The sequence below is a fragment of the Polypterus senegalus genome, chromosome 9 (assembly GCF_016835505.1).
Source record: "Polypterus senegalus isolate Bchr_013 chromosome 9, ASM1683550v1, whole genome shotgun sequence".
NCBI classification, from domain to species: domain Eukaryota; kingdom Metazoa; phylum Chordata; class Cladistia; order Polypteriformes; family Polypteridae; genus Polypterus; species Polypterus senegalus.
Genome location: NC_053162.1, coordinates 171,397,958 through 171,422,047, shown reverse-complemented (window position 1 = coordinate 171,422,047; position 24,090 = coordinate 171,397,958). Strand labels below are relative to the sequence as shown.

The 24,090-nt window shown below is 40.8% G+C and overlaps 1 protein-coding gene across 3 annotated transcripts; it reads left to right on the top strand.

The window, feature by feature from the left end:
- The first annotated feature begins 1,133 nt into the window (after positions 1-1,133).
- Positions 1,134-22,657, top strand: slc37a4a (solute carrier family 37 member 4a). Of its 3 annotated transcripts, XM_039764244.1 has the most exons (11): positions 1,134-1,286; positions 1,842-2,255; positions 6,041-6,273; positions 9,184-9,427; positions 10,041-10,202; positions 13,477-13,562; positions 13,676-13,789; positions 13,894-13,959; positions 16,362-16,500; positions 21,790-21,983; positions 22,026-22,657. In XM_039764244.1, exons 2-10 carry the CDS (start codon positions 2,108-2,110, stop codon positions 21,954-21,956), a joined length of 1,359 nt encoding a protein of 452 aa, XP_039620178.1. In that variant the 5' UTR covers positions 1,134-1,286; positions 1,842-2,107; the 3' UTR covers positions 21,957-21,983; positions 22,026-22,657. The 3 variants fall into 3 exon arrangements, with proteins under 3 accessions (XP_039620178.1, XP_039620177.1, XP_039620179.1); XM_039764243.1 differs by having other exon boundaries at positions 1,135-1,286; positions 21,790-22,657; XM_039764245.1 differs by lacking the exon at positions 13,894-13,959 and having other exon boundaries at positions 1,137-1,286; positions 21,790-22,657.
- The last annotated feature ends 1,433 nt before the right edge of the window (positions 22,658-24,090 follow it).

The window sequence follows — 24,090 nt, the reverse complement described above, 5'->3', positions numbered from 1 at the left end:
AATAGGTATAGCCCATTAGTCGTTGAAGATGTCATCAACGACTTTTCCAATCGAAAGGCAAGAAAAGTGGATTTTTGTCTCTGAACCTGGAAATCAGTAAGAGATTTCATGATGATGCCTGTACGTTAATTTCACACTCCTGTCGAAACACTGAAGCTCACATTTTATTTGTAGGCCATAAACAAGTCCGAATATTAATGCACAAAAACATGTATCGCTAATGATAACCGGCTGACATGACACCAACGTGAGTTATGACTGTGACATCCTGCATATTGAGACTCAGAGTGTACTTGCAATTTCGGAACTTTTCAAGAAGAGACCCTGCTAATTTCCGAATGACACCGCATTGTATTTTGCACTGTCGTGGCATTGTCATAAATTATGAATTGCACTTTTTAAATAGATTAAATCGTTATATTTTGACAAAGTCCGCGTGTTATCTTACAAGAAATTTAGCTGAATACTGTAATGAGAAAATCCGGTGTATGTTAACATTACTTTTTATTAAATTCGCACATACCGGTAACGGTGTTTGACGTAACCAGCCCGAGGAGCCCCCGCACACCCCTAAGGCCGGCTCTGACTCTGTAAGTTACGGAATAAAAATGAACAGTTATCAAAGCGAACACAGGCAAGATCGCGATGGACGAGTCGATTTTTGTCCAGCAGGGCTGTACACTTGAGCGATCTCCACCTTCACTCTCATCTCATTTATACGTATTTTATCTACATTATGTGACAGTTAACGTATTACATCTGCAGCAAAAGCATGTTTTTTCCTATTAATAAGCTTAACTCTATTGCCATTCACATAACGCTTTAACTTACTTTGTCGAACCATGGGTCCAACACGGCCGAGTTCGAAACTAACCTTCGTGACGCCTCAGTGTTCTCGCGGGACTCGCTTATTCATAAGTAACCTGACATATGTGAAGAAACTTAACTAAACCCACGTGCACACGAGAAATAAACACACGGCAAAAACACATTGACACGGGCAGCGTTTGAAACCAATTGTGTCGTCGTTAGCTGCAACACCAACGTGCCTTCTTCGGAGTTAGACCTGCAACAGCCCTCGCCACTACAGACGCGTTCTACCTTGTGCGCGCTCACTGACTTCCGGTAGAAGGCGGGACTTCCAGATTGAGCCACGCACGGGGGAGAAGACAGAGGGAGCTGGAAATAACGAGAGGCAGTAAGAACAGTTGACAGATGAGCAACGCCAGGGATCCGGTTTTAAATCAGCTGGGACGGGAGTTGCAGGCGTAAAACCTGCAGAAACGGTACTCGGGAGTTTTTATTTGTCGTTTGGAATCTGAGATTTTTATAAACTTTGTAAGTTTTCTGATGCAGTCGTTTGTCCTGCTCTGTCAAGGCAGAACCCAGAGAGGTTAATTGACAACCCCATAAAAGACCTCCGCCGGCCCAGTATGCCACTCCGGTGGATAGCTCTACATTTATATTATATGGCAGCGGCTTTATGCATTTAATCGTGCATGCATTTCGTTTAAACGTTTTTAGATCATCCCTGTCAGCAGATTCCATCACTTCTTACTTGTAGTTTGATCCTCAATTGCAAATGTATGTGACACTCAATGGAAATGCCTGTGTTTGCTTTGGTGGCTGGCCTTTTTTTTTGACCACCTGCTTGTGGTGACCTGCGGGATTAAACATTGTTAAGTGCAAGTAAATGTGTTTTGGAGGGGCACATATTTGTGTCTTCAATTTACTTTATTGCTTAGGTTAGGATTGGGATTAGTCCTTTATAACTGAGGTGACTTACAGGTAAAGAGGTACCCCCCCACACCCATACTAACTGATAAATTCACTGTTTGCAGATTGGATCGTCTCAGTTGTGAGTCAATCATTAACAGGAGTACAGAGAAAAGAGAGAGTGCTGAGATCAAACAACCAAAGAGAAGCGCAGAGTCAGCCACATACTGGAAGTAGACATGAGCAACAACAGCACCCAGATCTGCAGATACCAACATTGACCGTTGCCCTCTGTTTCCCTGCACTCTGATTGCACGTACAAGGCAGCCTGGAACAGAGCCTTCTCATCTAATTCATTCTTGGACTAATCCACTCCCTGCACTGAGAAACAATGGCGACAAGCAGCTATGGCTACTACCGCACAACCATTTTCATGGCCATGTTTGTGGGCTACACTCTCTACTACTTCAACAGGAAGACATTTTCCTTTGTCATGCCCTCAGTTATGGAGGAGATACATCTGGACAAGGATGACTTAGGTGACTATGCTTCAGGCTGCACATCATGACTGTGTGGCCCAGCCCAAGGCTTCTACACTCATTTTATTTTTCTGTTTACAGGAGCACCATTTAGACTGGGGTGTGTGCTAAGCTGGATTTGGGATACAGGTGTATATGTGTGTTTAATTGGGAAGGGTGGGTAGTTGAGTATTTGTGTGTCTTGCCAGAACTAAGTTTTAGTGGGTGTAATAGGAGAAACTGTGGGAGTGAAGCAAGTGTGTACACCTAAAGGTGAGGGTAAGTGGGGGAATGTAAGTATTGGGAGAGAAACCGACTGTGTACGTCGTTAGGAGGGGAATTGGACTTATTTGAGTAATGGGGAGTGTGTATATTTGAGGTGACTAGCAGTGTGTATCAGGTGGTGTTTGGGCATAGTTAAGAACACAAAATGTGAAATATGGAGGAGGATTTTGTGCAGAATGGACAGGATAATAATGAGCGTGTGTATGGAAGACTTACAGAGTCTTTGTGTTTAGATGAGATAACTGGCAAAGAAATATGAGTTTATGTGCACATCTATATTGTCAACATTAACTTGAGGTGTGTCTGTGAAAAGAAGTTATGGAGAAAAGGAAATGTGAGTTACGAGAACAGAATGCGTAGAGTGGGGAAGGTAATTAAGTAACCAATTGTGTATGTAATCAAGACTTTGAGGAGGTAAGTAGGTTACTGCAGTGTGATGGTCAAAGTAATTGTGAGTATGTGTGTAGGTAATGGGGTTATTGGGAATTTAGTGTATCAATAGTATTGATTGGGGAGATGGGGCAGTGTAATGTATGAGTTATGTGTGTCTTGTTTAAACAAGTTTCAACTGGTGGCTGTGTGTATGCACACATCTATCGAAGTGTTAAATGTAGAGCAGCTTTTTACTTTCTTCGTATACGAAGTATAGGGAAAGTATTGTAATCGTCCAAAACTTCAACCTTGAGATTTTGATAAATCTCAACGTTGTAAACTTCCCTGAGTCCGAAAATACCATTTTTGCAATTATGTCTGTGTATGTACACACGATAACCTGAGCATGCTTTCACTTAAGTCAACTGAATTTTGCATACAAGTATTGGGCACAAAATGTTGATTTCTTTTAACTTTTGAGCTATTTACGCTAACCGGAAGTGGTACTTTTTTATTCATGCAGCTGCAGAGTCTGATTTATTCAATTACTTTTATAATAATTATTCGATATATTATTAATTTGATTTGTTGTTGATGGTTCTTTAATGTACATAAATATAAAAATATAATCATTGTCTTGCGGTTTACTCCTCAAATATCCATCCCTATATCTGAGTATAAGAGAAAGTCGAGGGTAGACCACTCACGATTTTTTGGTTTTTGTAATTTACCTTGGGTAAAGGTGTCTACTGAATTAATAATCATGTATGTAATTAGTGATTAAAATTATTGTGTAATGGGGAGAGTATAGGGTGGTCCAGATCTAATTATGCAATTCTCATTACGCTATAACTTATTAAGTTTATTACATAGAAAATCACCCGAAAAATCCCAGACCATTAAGAAGTGTGCGAACTGACGGCATGAAGAATCATCTTCGCGCCGAACTGGAATTCTCCCTGTATAAATCAAAGTCATCGAGGCCATCTGGATCTGCATAATTAGATCTGGACCACCCTGTATGTGTATCACATTTTAATTGGACGGGGGTTAATATGGGTGGTGGTTAATTTGAGGAAGAGTTTAGTTTTGTGTGTAGTTGAGGGAATGTTTTTTGGGGGAGCAGCCAATGTGTAGACTCAGAAAAGTAGGTGGTGGAGACCATAACTGAATTTCTTAAGTGCGTATGTAGACAGTGATGTTGAAGAATTTGTGTAGCAAGCCTATATTTGTTATTCATAGCAGTACAGTGTTGTACGTGTTAGCCATAGATTGATACAGGAGAAAGTTGGGTGAAATGACACCTTTTATTGGCTAACTAAATAGATTACAAATGCAAGCTTTCGAGGCAGCTAAGGTCCCTTCATCAGGCAAGGTGTAACAAAGAAACTGAAAAATGCTCGAGCTTATATTGGAACAGCAAAGTGATTTTTTTCTTTTCATCTTAACAACCTTTTTGTTCAAATGTTAGCAAAATGAATAGAGCTGAGATGAATTAACCCTGAAAGAAGAGAACAATGATAAGATAACCATCACTAAAGAAAGTCCTGTAAGGTTAATTCATCTCTGCTGTATTCATTTTGCTAACATTTGAACAAAAAGGTTGTTAAGATGAAAAGAAAAAAAATCACTTTGCTGTTCCAATATAAGAGCAAGTATTTTTTAGTTTCTTTGTTACACCTTGCCTAATGAAGGGGCCTTAGCTGCCTCGAAAGCTTGCATTTGTAATCTACTGTATTTAGTTAGCCAATAAAAGGTGTCATTTCACCCAACTTTCTCCTGTATATTTGTTATTCATTAAGTGCTAATGAGAGGATTTAAAGACTCATTTAGTAAGGTTCATTATTCATTGTGAAAGCTTACTTTCTCATTTGATGAGGAACCAATCAGCACTTTATTGCTTATTTGTCAGCGAGTTGATTTGCCCTTATCCTCTTAGTCTACTTCTGGTTTTATGTTTAGTGAAGACCATGTCACATTAGATGACATTTCCAGTAGTTTTCAGTCATAGCCTTCATTTTCATAATCTTAGCGAAACAGAGACGGTCAGTTGCATGCTTCCAATGAAGGGCATTGTCTAGTGAGACATATCCCTGGACTCACTCTGAATAGTCCATCAGTGTACTTACATTCACACATAACCAGGACTAGGTGGCAGAAAACTAGCTTCTTAAAAATGCAGAAGTAATATTAAGGAGATCTCCTTTGGAAAAACGCTCCGAAATCATTAAACTGCGGAGAAAAAGAGTGTAAATCCTGTGAATCCAAACACAAGCATTAAGTCTGTAATATTTTTATCTTGTGTTTTATAAATACATTTAGCAAATCTGATAATTTATTAATATGTGTCTGCTACCGGATTGTACACAGTACACACTTTTCTGCTTGGCTGTGCAATTGAGGCCTGCAAAGGAGCGGCGCACTGGAACATGTGCTTCTTGCCTTCTACTCAGTGCTGCTGGGATAATAATAACACAGATATTAATACTTCAGTAAGACAGGTATTGCATAAGGATTCTCATTATTTTAAAAAGTAATCAAACTACTTACTGCATGTTAACTTTTTACAAGTTATCATACGGCTCTTGAGATTGTGCTGCTGAGCTTAGCACTATATATTCACGTCATCAACGTAAATTTAGCCATTTCTGAAATACTAAGAGAGAGAATTTCAACCAGGAGAAGGAATATTTCAATCGCCCAAGCATTTTTGTCACATAATTTATCTTGTGGATTCTTCCACTGTCATATATGGCTGCTGACAGTGTGTACGAAGTTAAGCAGACAAACGGAGTGCAACAAACATGTCAAATAATCAAGTTATTCACGGAGAAATCTACATCCGTTAACCAGGTTTCTCTAACTTGGATAAGGGTGAAGTGAGAATCCATTACTGTGATGCCATCCAGTACCTGTTTGTTCTTTTGTTTTCACTTTCCTGTCTATTTTCTTAAAGGCTCATTAGGTGGTCTGCACCAAGTTTTTTGTTTGGGGACGGCACATTGACATCTATCAGTGCCTGATATCCTGCTCATCAGAATGCCTCTTTCCCTTAGTTGAAGAACTTGCGTTATGTGGAAATTAAAAGACAGAAAGGAAAAACTTCTTACTGATGGCAAAAACAGTAACAATTTTCTTATTTTTCACAGGCCTCATCACCAGCAGCCAGTCAGCGGCCTATGCCATTAGCAAGTTTATTAGTGGGGTCCTTTCAGACCAGATCAGCGCCCGTTGGCTCTTTTCACTGGGCCTCTTCCTTGTGGGTATCATCAATGTGGTCTTTTCCTGGTCCTCCACTGTGGCTGTGTTTGCTGTTCTCTGGTTCATCAATGGTCTGGGGCAAGGTCTGGGCTGGCCTCCCTGTGGGAAGGTCCTACGCAAGGTAAGGAATGCCTTGGTTTTGTCAGTCTTACAAGTTCAGCACACTGGGTCCTTGCTAACATATATAGACATATGAAAAAGTCTGGGAACCCCTCTTAATTCTTTGGATTTTTGTTTCTCTTTGGCTGACCTTTCAAAGTAACAACTTCCTTTTAATATCTGACATGCCTTATGGAAACAGTAGGATTTCAGCACTGACATTAAGTTTATTGAATTAACAGAAAATATGCAATATGCATCATAACAAAATTAGACAGGTGCATATACTTAGGCACTCTAACAGAGATATGACATCAATACTTAGTTGAGCCTCCTTTTACAAATATAACAGCCTCTAGACGCCTCCTATAGCCTTTGATGAGTGTCTGGATTCTGGATGGAGGTATTTCTGACCATTCTTCAATACAAAATCTCTCCAGTTCAGTTCAATTTGATGGCTGCCGGGCATGGAGAGCCTGTTTCAAATCATCCCATAGATGTTCGATGATATTCAAGTCAGGGGACTGTGACGGCCATTCCAGAACATTGTACTTCTCCCTCTGTATGAATGCCTTTGTAGATTACGGACTGTGTTTTGTGTCATTGTCTTGTTGGAATATCCAACCCCTGCATAACTTCAACTTTGTAACTGACACTTAAACATTACCCTGAAGAATTTGTTGATAGTGGGTTGAATTTATTTGGCCCTCGACGTTAACAAGGACCCCAGTCCCTGAACTAGCCACACAGCCCCACAGCATTATGGAACCTTTCACCAAATGTGACAGGAGGTAGCTGGTGTTTCTCTTGGAATGCGGTGTTCTTCTTCCGCCATGCAAAGCACTTTTTGTTTTAACAAAATAACTCAATTTTTGTCTCATCAGTCCAAAGCACTTTGTTCCAAAATGAATCTGGCTTGTCTAAATGAGCATTTGCATACAGCAAGCAGCTCTGTTTGTGGCGCGAGTGCAGAAAGGGCTTCTTTCTCATCACCCTGCCATACAGATGTTCTTTGTGCAAATTGCGGTGAATTGTAGAACGATGTACAGATACACCATCTGCAGCGAGATGTTCTTGCAGGTCTTTGGAGGTGATCTGTGGATTGTCTGTAACCATTCTCACAATCCTGCACATATGACACTCCTGTATTTTTCTTGGCCTGCCAGACCTGCTGGGTTTAACAGCAACTGTGCCTGTGGCCTTCCATTACCTGATTCCATTCCTTACAGTAGAAACGGACAGTCTATACCTCTGAGATAGCTTTTTGTAGCCTTCCCCTAAACCAAGGGTGGCAAACTCCATGCCTGGAGGGCCGCAGTGGCTGCAGGTTTTCATTCTGCCCCTTTTCCTAATCGGTGACAAGTTTTCACTGCTAATTAACTTTTCCCCATCACCTTAAAAGCCCTGTTAGAAGAGTTCACCCCTCTGAATTGATTCCTTTCTTTATTAAATGACAGCCAAGCAGAAATGAGGCATGAAACAAGCCAAAAGATGACCAGCTAAACTGGGGCTTCAAACGCCAACCAATTTCACTCCAGTCACTTTCTTAATGAGAAGCCAATTCGTGCTGTTAATTAAACCCGTTATTTAATTCCATGGCTTGTTGCTGCTCTCATTCTTCCACAGCACACATTTTAAAAACTGTTGTTTTTCTGTTCTTTCTAAGACCACCAATGTCAAAATGTTTTGGTGACCTGAGAGATCAACCTTACCAGGACCATCACCTCTCTTTAATTTCAGATATTGTGTAATGGGCACATGGGGAGCTGGTCATGTGGTGGCTTGTTTTGTGTCTCCATTATTTTTTGGCTACTAATTAAAGAAAAAGAAACAACTATGGGACCTGAGTCAATTAAAAGAAGTAATCAGCAGCAAAAACTGGTCACTAATTAAGAAACCTTAAATACCATGATTGGACACATCTGTCTATGAAATTCAAGGCTTAACGAGCTAATCCAAACAGTTTGGTGGTGCAAGTAATTGGCATTGAGCAGTTACATGCATTCAAATCAGCAAAATTACAAGGGGACCCAAAATTTTGCATAGCCAGTTTTTCACATTTGATATTATGTCATACAACTAAATACTGCTTCACTAAAAATCTTTGTTCAGAAAACACCCCAGTACTCGGATGTTCCTAGGAAATGAAAGACATACCATACTTATGTTTTTTGTTGAAAGTAGAGTCAATTATTATGTAGGCTGGGAGGGTTTCCCAAACTTTTTAATTTGACTGTAAGCAAAGAGCTGCTAAAAAGTAAAAAAAAAAAAAAAAAATTCTAAGCCACCTTCGCCTTGCATGAAGGATACTGCAGTCTCCGTATTTGGATGACCTTCAAGTGATCCACCACAGATCCCAACCTACCCCCCTCACCCACTACCAGTTCCTTAAATACTTAACTTCACGGAGGTCCCTTGCACATGTGCACATACATAGTAGCATTCCCATTTGTTGGTGGTATTGAGGCTGAGGACTTGAATTGCATTTGGTGTATTTATAGCAACGTAAAGACTTTTCAGTACATGATGTAGTGTAGCAGGTTTGGGGGTTAGGACTGTGGGTCACTGGTGTTAATTCAGTATTCTTTGCAGCTGAGAAAAGGAAAATCTCTTATGATACTATTTCATGTACAGTATGAGGATATAAGACTACTTGCTAGAAGGGTGCAAGGATTTAGCATTTCTTATGTGTAATTTCACAAGTGTCCAAACTCTGACAGTTTGTGTCATGTCTGGCAACCCCCAGAATTAATTTTCTAATATTTTTTAGCTTGCAAACCCCCAGTCTTGATGGATGTTGTACTTTTTACTGTTTTATTTGTTATCTTTGTGGTGCCACTATTTTTTTTATGGCAGGGGAGTTTGTTAAAGCTGTTTTCTATTTTTACTTGCTTTGTAAGGGTGCACAGACTCTCTTCTTTTTCTGCTGTAGTGGTTTGAACCATCCCAGTTTGGAACCTGGTGGGCAGTTTTGTCCTGTAGTATGAACCTGGCAGGGGGGCTTGGCCCGATCATCGCGACCGTAGCTACCATGAGCTACAGCTGGAGGAGCACATTATCCATGTCGGGCTTGATCTGCGCTGGCACTGCCTTCCTCTGCCTACTGGTCATCAAGAATGAGCCTGCCGATGTTGGGTTGCCTAACCTTGACAAAGTGGTGAAGAAAGGCAAGGCAGGTGAGCAACCCAAACAACCACCTGCTTTTGTTTTGTACTTATACGTGGAGAAATGTTTTTTTGTTTTGTTGTCATTTGACTGATACACTTCATAAAGCTCCCACCTGCCTCATCTCTGTTTGGCAAAGATCTGACTGTGTGCCTCTCTCCTTGAGTGCTTGTGTTTTACTGCTGACTTCACACAAGGCTTTTATGAATTGTGTGCAACTGGCAGCAAACCAGTCATCTCATAGAGCTTGACACGAAGGTATTAGCTAAAGGAATTAGGTGGGGGTGGGGGCATACGGTCTCCCAGTCAGGGGGGTTCATTGCACTCTGCCCAGAGAACACGTTGTCCAGACATCTAAAAAACAACTGTTAGTTAATAAGAAACTCCAATGCTGGGCCCAGGGGGCGCACTTGTATTTGCATGTAGACTAGAGAATGTCTGAAATTTTTTTCTGCTACAATTTCTGGCCATGGCATTTGCACTGGGCAGTTACATCTTGCAAAGAAACAAAACAAAAGTGGTTTCTACTTCCAAACTGACTTTCTGTTAGTTGCTGCTTGCTCATTCTCTTTCCATGTTTCTCTTTTCTCTCTCTCTCTCTCTCTCTCTCTCTCTTGTCCTCAGGATCTTCTGATTCAAATGAGAGCACATTAAAGGAGTTCTTGTCCTCCCCATACCTCTGGGTGCTTTCCTTCGGATATCTCGTCGTTTTTGGAGTGAAGACTGTCTGCACTGACTGGGGACAACTATTCCTCATCCAGGAGAAGGGCCAGACTACTCTAATGGGTAGATTTTCACCTTCTTCATTTTACCCGAATGCACTCTTTCCCCCCCAATTCTCCTACAGCAATCCTAAACCCAGCAACATTCTCCAGTCATTAAATTAAGTCTCTTTGAAAACCCCACTTGTGTTCCTTTGCTTGCATTACGCCTGATATCCAAACCTATATATATAGTATCACCCCCATCCCAAACATTCACTTGGCTTTCACTTGTCCCATTCCTAATTGTTATTTCTGTCTCAGTTACTGTAATTGATCCACCATCCTGAAACCCTGTCAGCTCAACTCCTGTCACTTACAGCCGTCAAAGAGCTCAGTGGGGAGGGTTTTGTTGGTGACCTGCATGTTGAGAAGCATTGACTTAACAGCATACCTGACTGCAATCAAACCTTTTTAGCTACAGAATGTCTGACTTTCCTACTTCCTTTTGTCTGTCATATGCCTAAAGTTTATTGTCCCTTCAGCTATAGTATATCTCAATCGGGCCACATCCCCTTGTCTTCAGGCATACCTGGCCACTGTCCTCACATCTGTTCACCTGTAGTATATAAAGATAATCTATCCAAGCCTTTGCACTTTCAGTATACCTGAGCCTGCCCACATATACACCACTGCAAAAACAAACTCTTTCACTTTTGGTAAACAATTGCCACCTACAGTGGTGTGAAAAACTGGATTTCTTACTTTTGCATCACACAAAATGTTTCTGATCATCAAACACATTTAACCATTAGTCAAATATAACACAAGTAAACACAAAATGCAGTTTTTAAATGATGGTTTTATTATTTAGGAGAAAAAATCCAAACCTACATGGCCCTGTGTGAAAAAGTAATTGCCCCTTGTTAAAAATAACCTAACTGTGGTGTATCACACCTGAGTTCAATTTCCGTAGCCACCCCCAGGCCTGATTACTGCCACACCTGTTTCAATCAAGAAATCACTTAAATAGGAGCTGCCTGACACAGAGAAGTAGACCAAAAGCACCTCAAAAGCTAGACATCATGCCAAGATCCAAAGAAATTCAGGAACAAATGAGAACAGAAGTAATTGAGATCTATCAGTCTGGTAAAGGTTATAAAGCCATTTCTAAAGCTTTGGGACTCCAGCGAACCACAGTGAGAGCCATTATCCACAAATGGCAAAAACATGGAACAGTGGTGAACCTTCCCAGGAGTGGCCGGCCGACCAAAATTACCCCAAGAGCAGAGAGACGACTCATCCGAGAGGTCACAAAGACCCCAGGACAACGTCTAAAGAACTGCAGGCCTCACTTGCCTCAATTAAGGTCAGTGTTCACGACTCCACCATAAGAAAGAGACTGGGCAAAACGGCCTGCATGGCAGATTTCCAAGACGCAAACCACTGTTAAGCAAAAAGAACATTAGGGCTCGTCTCAATTTTGCTAAGAAACATCTCAATGATTGCCAAGACTTTTGGGAAAATACCTTGTGGACTGATGAGACAAAAGTTGAACTTTTGGAAGGCAAATGTCCCGTTACATCTGGCGTAAAAGGAACACAGCATTTCAGAAAAGAACATCATACCAACAGTAAAATATGGTGGTGGTAGTGTGATGGTCTGGGGTTGTTTTGCTGCTTCAGGACCTGGAAGGCTTGCTGTGATAGATAACCATGAATTCTACTGTCTACCTAAAAATCCTGAAGGAGAATGTCCGGCCATCTGTTCATCAACTCAAGCTGAAGCGATCTTGGGTGCTGCAACAGGACAATGACCCAAAACACACCAGCAAATCCACCTCTGAATGGCTGAAGAAAAACAAAATGAAGACTTTGGAGTGGCCTAGTCAAAGTCCTGACCTGAATCCAATTGAGATGCTATGGCATGACCTTAAAAAGGCGGTTCATGCTAGAAAACCCTCAAATAAAGCTGAATTACAACAATTCTGCAAAGATGAGTGGGCCAAAATTCCTCCAGAGCGCTGTAAAAGACTCATTGCAAGTTATCTTGATTGCAGTTATTGCTGCTAAGGGTGGCCCAACCAGTTATTAGGTTCAGGGGCAATTACTTTTCACACAGGGCCATGTAGGTTTGGATTTTTTCTCCCTAAATTTCATTTAAAAACTGCATTTTGTGTTTACTTGTGTTATATTTGACTAATGGTTAAATGTGTTTGATGATCAGAAACATTTTGTGTGACAAACATGCAAAAGAATAAGAAATCAGGAAGGGGGCAAATAGTTTTTCACACCACTGTATATAAACCATATTTTCCCACTACCATATGTGTACCCTGACACCGTTTGTCATCCTCAAGTGACATTTACCTGTTGCCCTCTTGACTCCTTGTCAAATACCTCCACTTTCACAAATGTATTCACTTAGAAAATGTGTATGATCTGCATCATTTCAGAATGGACCCTGCTACCCTCTACCTGCAGCATATATGGATTCCCCACCAAATATTTTGTAGCTTAGTTGGACTCTTACAGTATCAAACCTCATGCTTGGACACTATCCTTAAATGTTCTCCACCTCCCCACATAATCCTTTGTATCAGAAGAATACTTGGACCCTTCACTCTCGGCTACATTACCCATCATACAGCTGGATCTACAATCCTACCTACCACTTAAAGGGTCTGTGGTGCTTAAAAGACTTCAAACTCAACTTTCCTTCAATCCTGTATTCTAGGTCCTTATTTTAAATGCTGAGATGTCAGAGGAAGCAAGAATTGCTTTACTAGTTTGTTTATATAAATTGCTGTTTCACTCTAGATTAGTAACTGATCAGGCTTTGCTCAATTTTCAAAACAACTATTGTCCTCATACTCCAGGTCCCATTCTCTACTGCTTAGTTCTCCCATGGGCCTGCTCTTCAACTGAGTTATATCACATACTGTTATCCAGGCTTCATATCACTGCCCTTTCTCTATGTGTTCTCTGCCTCAAGCAACCACCCTCAAATAAGATCAAATTTTCACTCTCCCTCCATCACCTGCTGCAAACTGGGACTTGCTACCCAAACACCGACTACAGAATAAGTTGAACCTTACAGTTATTTTAACTGCAGCATATCTGAGTCCTTTTCCAATTCAAAATCTTCAAATAATTCCTTCCTAAATTATGCCATGCCCCATTATCTGTAGCATACATGGACAGCTGTGTAAATCCAGGCCCAAAAAACTCCAAATTACCCAGCTCTCTGCTGTCTCTTTTCTTACACCTTCCCACCCCTCCATTTTTCCACTTCAATAACTTTTACTGTCCCAGATTTTCCTCTTGCTTCCATTATGGTTTTTCCCCTTTGTGTTTCAGGAAGCTCATACATGAGTGCTCTTGAAATTGGGGGCTTCGCAGGCAGCTTGGCAGCAGGGTACCTGTCAGACCGAGCTGTGGCCAAGGTAGGGTTTTAGAGGTTAGGTGCACTTATAGCTGAAAGTTGTGTAAATCTTCCCTCAGTTCAATTAATTTTCTCATTATCAAAGCTACCTTTTTTTTGTCTTATCACAAATAGTATGGCCTTCGCACCCATGGCAATCCTCGGCATGGCCTCCTCCTGTCTATGATGGCTGGGATGACAATATCTATGTATCTTTTCCGGGTAACAGTCACTCCAGAAGCATCCAAGGTAATATCAAACTGACCCAATATCTCCTTTTTGGAAGTTCTGTAATGTCATCTGTTGATTTGGTGGTGGGGACCAGTTGTCACTGTTTGCTTTATTTCCTGCAGGAGTCTACACTCTGGGCTCTGGTCCTGCATCCTGTCTCTCTCCTCACTGGTCTATCAGAACAAGAGGTTCCCTTTCTTCTCTTATCTTCTTTTCTCTGTCATTCTCTCTATTTTCCCTTTCTTGGAAGGCATTAACCTTCCTTGACTATATTAGGACACAAGTGTACCCTAAAATGTTGCTATGTGCAGAAGTACGAAGAGCTGCTTTACATATCTATTGGGGTGGACAAGTACATTTTGCATCAGGCACATATTCCTTATAAAATATATTTTTTCTTGACTCTAATAGTTGCCCGGAAACATCCACGCACACCTCAAAATATTATAGAAAATTATCACTTTTAATGGTGGTTTAACTTGTTGGAACCAGCACCACACAAGTATAATCAAATAAGAATATCTGGTACAACAGGCACAAAGCATGTTTCTTGTCTAAGGCTCACATTTTGTCATTCCAGCTATGTCCAGCTTGTTAGATTCGGAAAAAGCTCTAAAGAGTAGAAGACTTGAAAACTTTTTTTAGAACATGAGAGGAACTGTAACAAGAACAGGCTATTCAGGTCAACAACTTCATCCATCCTATTCACAGAGATTGTAAAAAAATAACATGAAGTTGAAATTTGAAGGTTCCTTAAGTCCTTCTCTCCACCACACTACTTGGTCTTTTATTCTATGTGTCTGTGGTTGTTTGCGTGAAGAAAAACTGTTTTTAACATTTGTGCAAAATCGAATTGCAGAATTTACTTTAAATTTTAACAACTGGAATCTACTGTTACAAATTCCTTTCAAAATTTTAAACACATCAGTCGTGTTACCTCTTAATTTACATTTGATTAAACCAAAAACTCCTTCAGTCTTTTCAGAGCTCATACTTTTTAGTTAGTCCTGGAATCAGACTAGTCATTCTTCTCTGGACCTTCTCTAGTGCTGCTACGTCTTTTTTGGAATATGGAGACTAAAGCTGTAGAAAGTATTCCACATGAGGCCTTATTAGTGTCATGATTTGGCTTTTTTTATTCTTCTAGTATGTGTTCCATAACACCAAAATACAACTGAAACCTTGAAACATTTATTAACATAATGATGCATTAATATTTTTACATTTAAATCACATTTTTCTGCATCACCATTTTGTACCAGTTGTTTTGACAGTTTCTTGCTGTTATTAGGCAGGATGGCCAGGAGTATGTGACATGTGACATTTTACCAAGCTGGTATAAAAGGTCAACCTTGTGCACTTCCAGGTTTGTCTAAGTTTGTGTAGTTTAACTTAAAGACTCTCTAGTATTTTTTGTACAACCTGGTTATAAAATTTTATTTCTGATCATTTGGCCCACATCTTTTTGCTTATGTTTTGGCTCAGTTATTATGCTTATCCTGGTTTTTGACTCTGGCATTTTGGTTTTGTACACTGACCTTGTTATCTTGATTATTGATTTCCATGTAGTTCATCTTGGTTAGTTTATATTTTCCTTTTCTCCTGATTTAAAAGGCCTTGCCCTGAAGCTTACATAGTCTCTCATATTGACAGGATATGTTCAAAACTTTTATATGTAAGTATTTAATGCAAGCTGAAACTATGTATAAATGTAGAAAAAAACAACATGTCTGACTCACCATTTAAATACAGAAACGTGTTAGGGCCACGGAGAAACTGACATGTCAATTTTATTCTCACCGTTTATGTCGAGATTAAAGCCGACATTTCCACTTTATTCTCGACATTACTACTTTATTCTTGCTGTTACCCCTTATTATGAGACAGAAGCGCAACCTCCACGCCTCTGTGCCGCCACATATTTACTACATGCTTCAATGCATTTCATCATGAAAATGATATCAAGTATTTATCTTAGCATTCTAAATGTTCAGAGAGCAGGAATGTCATAAAATGAAAGTATTCTGTGTGGCGATTGCTGCCTGCGCCTCCTCTCAGTGGAAGAAGAAGTCAGTTTAAGAAGCACGTAGCGGTTAACATGGGTCGGGGAACACTTAACACAAAACATTTAATGTGCTACATTAACTTATGATGGTGTTTGTGAAAATCTAGTAAATTAAACGTTGATTTTAAGATGAAGTTTACAATGTTCTACTTTAAAGTGAACATATCCACTTTAATCTCGACATGAACATCAAGACTAAAGTGGAAATGTTGAGAATAAAGTCAACATGTTGAGTTTAATTTTGACATAAGCGCCGAGACTAAAGTGGAAATGTCGAGAATAAATTCGGCATGTTGACTTTATTCTCGACATACACTACACTTTTTTTTTTCCCTTCACTGTGTCCGTATTTTTTTTTCTTCTCCGTGGCCCTAATACGCTTCTGTATTTAAAACAAAAATGACAGTGATGTACTAATTATTATTACATACTGTAGGCTGTATAGTGCAGTGGGTAGGCTTCTTTTAAATAAATTGAGACTTGATGTTCGTTGACTTGTTACTTTTAAAATTTTCCCTTCTGCAGATTTGGATTCTTTCACTGGGAGCCATATTTGGTTTCTCTTGTTATGGACCAATTGCATTGTTTGGTGTCATAGCCAATGAAAGTGCTCCATCAAACTTCTGTGGAACATCTCATGCCATTGTGGCTTTGATGGCTAATGGTAAGCTTTCTGTTTGAATTTGTTTCTTGTTCTAATAAAACATTTACAAAATGAATAATTAAGAATATCATATTAATGGCATTAAATTGTAGTGTGTAGTGAGTATGTGTCTGTTTTGCTGTTATGGCATCTTTCTGTATCAGTTGGACTAGTAGCAGATATTTATCGTTGTGCAGTGTGGTGTAGTGGTAATTAATGGAAATCAATTAAATAATAGCTGCATCATTTTGCTCATCAACAAAGGGATGAAGGCTATACAATTTTTTTATTCTTCAGAATATAGCCATGTTGCTAATGCATCACTTCCCACAATTTTGCATTTTTGTTAAAGTAAATTGCTGGTAGTCCTTTACACTTTTGTGACAGGATAAAATCTGCCCCCATGAAAGCATTACACTTAAACACAATACCGTGAGGTGCCACAAAGGACAGTATTCATTTTGGTCCGGAAACATACATACATAATAATGTCCTATAAGAAAATACCTCACATTGGATATATACAGTGGATTTAAACAGTATTCATATCACTTCAATCTTTCACATTTTGTTTTGTTGCATCCTTGTGCTAAAATCATTAAATTCATTTTTCCCCAAGCAACACTCACTGCCCCAGAAGGACACATTTTCTCATATCGATATAATGGGATGCAGCTCAGCCAAATTTCAAGCGTCATAGCAATGGGCCTGAATATTTGGCTCAGGTGCATCCAATTTTGTTATCATTGAGATGTCTAAAGTCCACTTGTGGTCAATTCAGTTGATTGCACAGTTTAGGAAAGGCACATACAGCTGAGCAGATATTGATCTATGACTTCAAGGGAATTGCCCGCAGAGCTTAGAGACAGAACCTGGGCCACAGATCTATGGAAGGCTGTAAATAAATTTCGGCAGCATTAAAAGTTCCCAAAGGCACAGTGGCCTGTGTCATTCTTAAATGGAAGATGTCTGGAGCAACCATGACTCTTTCTAGAGTTGGTCACCCAGCCAAATTAATCAATTGTGTGAGAAGGGCCTTAGTAAAAGAGGTGAAAAAGAACCCAGTGGTTACTCTGGCTAAACTCTAAAGAAGCTGTGTTGAGATGTCAGAAACTGTCAGAAGGACAACCATCACTCCAACATTCCACCGACCTGGGCTTTATGACAGAGTGGCCAGACAGAAATCTCTCCTCAGTTAAAGACACATGGAAACCTACTTGTACTCTGCAAAAAAAGCACCTATAAGATTTTCAGACTATGAAAAACAAGAATATCTGGTCTGATGAATCAAAGATTAGTGTTATGTCTGGAGGAAACCAGGAATGAGTCATCACCTGCGCAATACCATTCAAAACAGGGAACCATTGTGGTGTCAAGATCATACCATGAGATTGATTTTAAGAGGCTCAAGTCTGGGAAAACTGAAAAGAGAAAAGTACAAAGATATCCTTAATGAAAACCTGCTCTACAACACTCTGGTCTTGAGACTGGACATAAGGTTCAACTTCCAAAAGGACAATGACCATATAAGAATAAAGACAATAAAGGAGTGGATTAGGAACAACTCTGGGAATGTCATGGAGAAGCCCAGCCAGAGCCTGGACTTGAACCCAATCGAACATCTCTGGAGAGACCTGAAAAAAGCTGTTCACCGACAATCTCCATCCAACCTGACAGAGGTTGAGAGGATCTGCAGCGAAACATGGCAGAAAATCAAATGCAAAGCTTGTCTCATTAGACCCAAGAAGACTCCAGGCTGGAATCGCTGGCAAAGGGTCTTCAATGAAGTACTGGGTAATGGTCTGAATATCTGTGTCAATGGAATATTTCAGTTTATTTTTGATAAATTATTAATATTCTAAAAGCTTGTTTACACTTGGCCATTCTGGAGTATTGAGTGTTGCTTGATGTGGGGAAAAAATGTTAACAATTTTAGCACAAGGATGCAACAAATGAAAATGTGAAAAAAGTGAAAGGGACTGAATAATTTAAAAAATGCACTATACATGTAATAATTGCAACGTGGCTTTATTAATCATTGTTATAGAGAAAATTTAACTTTATTTTTAGGTCTAACTAAATGGTCACAGTATATGCAGAGAGGACAAAATTAAAAAGTTGCTCTGTCCAGTTGTTGAATGTGTATATTTCAGCGTATGGTTATTGGATGACCCGAGCAGGTGCAGACGAGTAATATCCTATTAAAGGGCATTTATCTTGTGCACACAAACACACCTATGGCCCACCCTTCTTCATACTGAACAGGTTTAAAATTCACAGTCAAACTAGCAGCATGCTGTCCAGATTCTTAGAGGTAGTCCACATAAACGCAGGAAGCATTTTTTATAATAAAAGAACACTACAAATACAGGGTGAGTCAAAATTATGTTAACATTTGAATGGCGGAAACGCTTTATTCACAAAACATACTTCATATGTGCAAGATGATTTACAGAAATGTCTCGACCTGTTCGTTCAAGTCACAAAAACCAATGAGCAACAGTATCATTTAAAGCCCAGATACACATTTTGCGGGGAATAGATGATACCAGAGTCCTTATTCTGTCCTTCAGGTCATTGATATCACAAACGTTCCTGCTACACGCGTGCTCCTTCACCATACCCATAATTAGAAATCACAGGGTGTCAAATCAGGGGAGTGTAAAGGCCATGGCAATGGTCCACCACAACCTATCCATCTACCTGTAAAGGTGTGGTTGAGATAAAAAGAATCTATTAGTGTTAACATAATTTTGACCCACCCTGTATTATTAAGCCTTAACCCCTACCATAATTTATCAATAACCTAAACCTATGACCTGTGACAGTACAATACAGGATAACCTAACTCCAGCGGAGTGTAAATCATTAAAATATTTGCATAGGAACAGGAATATTACAGGGCGAGTCAAAATTATGTTAACATTTGAATGGCAGAAATAATTTATTCATAAAACATACTTCATATGTGCAAGATGATTTACAGGAATGTTTCAACCTGTTCACCATCATGTTCAACACACAAAAACCAACGAGCAACAGTACCATTTCAAGCCCAGACACCCATCTTGCGGGGAATAGCTGATACCAGAGTCCATATTCTGTCCTTCAGGTCATTGATATCACAAATGTTCCTGCTATACTCTCGCTCCTTCACTATACCCCATAAACCAGAAATCACAGGGTGTCAAATCAGGGGAGTTTAATGGCAATGGTCCATCATGACCTATCCATCGACCTGGAAAGGTGTGGTTGAGATAAAAAGAATCCATTAGTGTTAACATCATTTTGACTCACCCTGTATTATGATTAGTCTTCTTTAATAATACAAATTCATGCGGGGCGGTGGGGCTGTATCAACATCTTTTCTTTCATTTAAATAGACAGTAGCAATTTTTTAAAGAGACCACTTAAATAGTATCAAGTAGCAACTTAGGGAGGACTACGGAGTGTAGTCTAAAACAGTGTTTCCCAACCGCTGGCCCGCAAAAATCAGTAAATTCTCAGGTTGTGTTTTTTAGGCAATGTGAACACTTTTCTGATAACATCCTGAATTAAAAAAGTATGTCCTGTTCTGTCCTTGGTATCAGGAGTGGCCATTAGGGCAGTATCCACACCGATAACACCCAGACACAATTGCACCACAACAGTCCCAGTTCAATTAAAGTGTTTTTTAATTTAAACTGTACCATCCACACAACTCTACAATTCAGTACAATTCATTCTTTCTGTTTTCTACAGCTCCACTCCCTCCTCCACATCTGACTCCAGCTCTCTTTTTCAGTCAAGTGGAGGGCATTCTAGTAACTCCAGACTCAAGAGTACTTCCAGTGCTTAATCTATTGCCTTCAGGAATGACTTCCGGGTCAGGCAGGACCCCAAATGGTTCTTGTGCCATTATACCCAACAGCTCCCCCTGGTGGCCCCCAGGGATTCCCATGCTGCCCTGGTGGCATCCATATTGGGGCTTGCTGCATGGGATGCTTCCACCCAGTGTACAGGGGAACATTCTACCCATAGCAGGAAGTCGCACACTGTCCCAATGTTTTAGGTACCCTAGCCCAATCAGAGTGTCCTTCTGAGGTTGCTGGGGTGCCAATCCCAATGTAAATGCTGCTGCAACATCATCTTGTGCCTCTGCCCTGGCATGGCAGGGGAATATCACCATCCTTCGTGTTCCATGTCCTCCTGGCCAGGTAAGGGAGCAGGATATATCCTGGCAGGAACACCTGTTAGTCCCTCACACAGATGTACACATAATCTGGATACAGTACTTGAAATTCCAAGGGAGAGACCGTGACCCCGACCCCGACCCACTCTTCCAATTGAATCGTACTAAATCTGGATGCTTCCTGGTTCCTCCCTTCGTGCAGTTTGCATGTTCTCCCCATGTCTCTGTGGGTTTCCTCCGGGTGCTCCGGTTTGATATCTCCCACAGTCCAAAGACATGCAGATTAGATGCATTGGCGATTCTAAATTGTCCCTAGTGTGTGCTTAGTGTGTGGGTGTGTGTGCATGCCTTGCGGTGGACTGGCACCCTGCCCGGGGTTTGTTTCCTGCCTTGCGTCCTGTGTTGGCTGGGATTGGCTCCAGCAGACCCCCGTGACCCTGTAATTAGGATATAGCGGGTTGGATAATGAATGGATATTATCCACCTCATTGTTTTGTAAAAATCGTCCAGTTCTTCTGCTGCTCCACAAGTCAAAAAGCTTGAAAAAGAAACGCTGATGTAGCAATAAGAAAGCCATCTTCTACAACTGAGATGTAAGCTATAAATGAGTCCTCTTAATCTTTTAAACAAATTCAAACGGAACTATAAAGTGCAGCAGAGCAAACAAAATCAAGCTGTTGTAACAAAAAGATCCCATTCTATCTCACAGAAAGTTCGTTCCCTGTGTCGCCGATCTCTATGTAAAACTCTTTGAGTAGTTAGAAAAGTGCTATATTCATTCATTCATTAGCAAACTTTCTGATATAACAGATGTCTAAAGTAATCAACACTGCACAACAATAAACAACATCAAAAAAGTCCAAGAAAAACATCTTGTGTTACTGATGTTGCACAAGTCACATGTCATCCAGTCATATGCTTAGAACTTACAAAACACTTGTTTTTTTACTATTATTAAATTAACGTTGCTTGAGTTGCACTAGGTATGCAAACGCTGGAGCTCATGGAAGGGATTTGCTAGACTTCTCCAAGTCCTTTCTATGGACCGTGTCAGACTCTGCCTCTGTAAGCAGCACGTCGAGATCCAGCAGCGAGCGGTGTGCTGTTTTTAAAAGAGTTTGTTTGCTCTCTCTCTGCAGTGGGCGGCTTCCTTGCTGGACTCCCATTCAGCACCATTGCCAAGCATTACAGCTGGGAGACGGCCTTCTGGGTGGCCGAGGTGATGTGTGGGGTGACAACAGTGGCTCTCATCCTACTTCGCAACATGCGCACCAAGATGGGACGTGTGGCAAAGAAGTCACAGTGAAGTTGACGCAGAATGTGTTGGTAGGAGGCAGGGCCCATTGACGCCAGCACATGTCGGGCAAATATCAAGTTTAAATGATTAGTAGTTTAGGAAGACACTGATGTCAAGGAAGCAGGAGACACTGCTTGATATCAGTCATCAGTCTGCTGCATTTTAGTGCCTCCTGCTGTGTAAAAAGTTTTGTTGCAGTGGAATAAAAAGGGAGATACCTTCTTATGATTGCAGCCATATCTTTGCCAGCTGTTCTCACCCCCCCTTTCCATTTTACCTCTACTTTGTTACAAGCCCATCTACCTACCTTCAGCTCTTGGCTGTCATGACCTTGTGCAGAAGAGTCACCAGAGAGCTGAGGTATGCATCAAGTGTTGAGATAAATTCATCCATCCTCTGAAGCTAAAAAGATGAGTCGTAACATTATTAGCAAATCTGCTATAACACCCCACCTATGCCATAAAGTGACACACTCAAAAGAGGTGGAGAGGATGCTGGGAGGTTTCAGTGGCTGTTGGGAACCAAACTCCATCGTACAAATGTAGCTGCCATCTATGACACTAAATAGAACCTGACACCTAACAGATGCCAATACTGTGTTTTATTAATGAAAAATATTTCCTTGAAAAGCCATTGTATGGATACTGGCTGTGGAAGTCTGTGTATGTATGATCTGTACACTGTTAAATAAAACAGTTCCTCTAAGGATCTCCCTTGGTCTTGTTATCTTTATACCTATGACTGCCACCAATGGGCAAGTCTGAAATGAGGGTTGTGAAAAAGAAAGTACACCTCTGCTCCCTATGGATTTACTTATCAAGACATAATAATACAAATATCTGGTCCTTACCCGGTTCTAAAATTATTTAAATCTTATCCTCAGGTATAAAACAACACAGAGGTAAATTCTACCATAGGCACTATGGAGAAGAAGGCATGTGTGAAAAACTAAGTACACCCTGTGATTCAATAGCTTGTACAACCACCTATACTGTAGCAGCAATAACTCAAAGAAATAATTTTATGTTTGACTTTATAAGTCTCTCACACTGATTTATGAGCGGCCTGTACACTGGTACTGTGAGTGCTGTGCAGAGTGGAGGCAGGACCTCTGTGTTTTTCCCAGTTGGTTCTGGGGTCCATCAGGGGTGTTTTTTTGCTCCTACTCTGCTGAATTATTGTATGGACTGGGTGTTGGGTAAGATCATGAGGTCCATCGGCTGTGGGGCGTCTGTTGGTGAATAAAGATTCACGGATCTTGACTTTGCTGATGATGCTGTGATCTTCGCAGAGTCAATGGAGGCTCTGATCGGGGCACTCGAGAGACTGAGCGAGGAGTCTGAGTGTCTGGGATTGCGAATGTCCTGATAAAAAACAAAGTTCCAGACCTTCAAAGACCTCTTGGGCACGGCCATCACCAGTGTGTGTGTCTGCGGAGAGAGTGTCGACCTCAGCTAGAGGTTTACTTACCTTGGCAGTGACATTCATGTCTCTGGTGACTCTTCCTATGAAGGCAGTAGACGGATTGGGAGAGCATGGGGGGTCATGAGGTCACTAGAAAGGGGTGTGTCGCCCTCTCGATATCTATGCAAAAGGACGAAGGTCCAAGTCTTTAGAGTCCTGGTGCTGCTTGACTTGCTACATGGTTGCGAGACATGGACGCTATCCAGTGACGTGAGATGAAGACTGGACTCCTTTGGTACTGCGTCTCACTGGAAAATCCTTGGGCACCGTTGGTTTGACTTTGTGTTGCTCATGGAGCCCTGAATGAGGCACATCACCTGCATTGTTAGGGAGAGTGAATTACAGCACTATGGCCATGTGGCATGTTTCCCTCAAGGGTGATCCGGCTCGTAAGATCCTCATTGTTGGGGACCCGAGTGGCTGGACCAGACTAAGGGGTAGCCCATGTAACACCCAGCTGCGGCAAATAGAGGGTGGGACTGTGCCTCATGTCTCTGCCTGGTGGGGTTGCCAACCGGGATCCCGAGTTGTTTTGTCATGTGGTGGAGGCGGCAACACGCTGTACCAGTGCATGCTCCCCAGCTTGACTTGACTCTTCATTAAAACACAGCATTTCACTTGTGGTTAAAAACATTAACGTTACCAACACTTTCATTTCGTCTGACAGAGCATGGCTTTT

Coding starts and splice junctions, on each gene's coding strand:
- slc37a4a (XM_039764244.1), top strand. CDS start 2,108: ATGGCGACAAGCAGCTATGGCTACTACCGCACAACCATTTTCATGGCC. Junction 10,203..13,476: donor GGGCCAGACTACTCTAATGG/GTAGATTTTCAC, acceptor TTTGTGTTTCAG/GAAGCTCATACATGAGTGCT. Junction 13,960..16,361: donor CTGGTCTATCAGAACAAGAG/GTTCCCTTTCTT, acceptor TCCCTTCTGCAG/ATTTGGATTCTTTCACTGGG.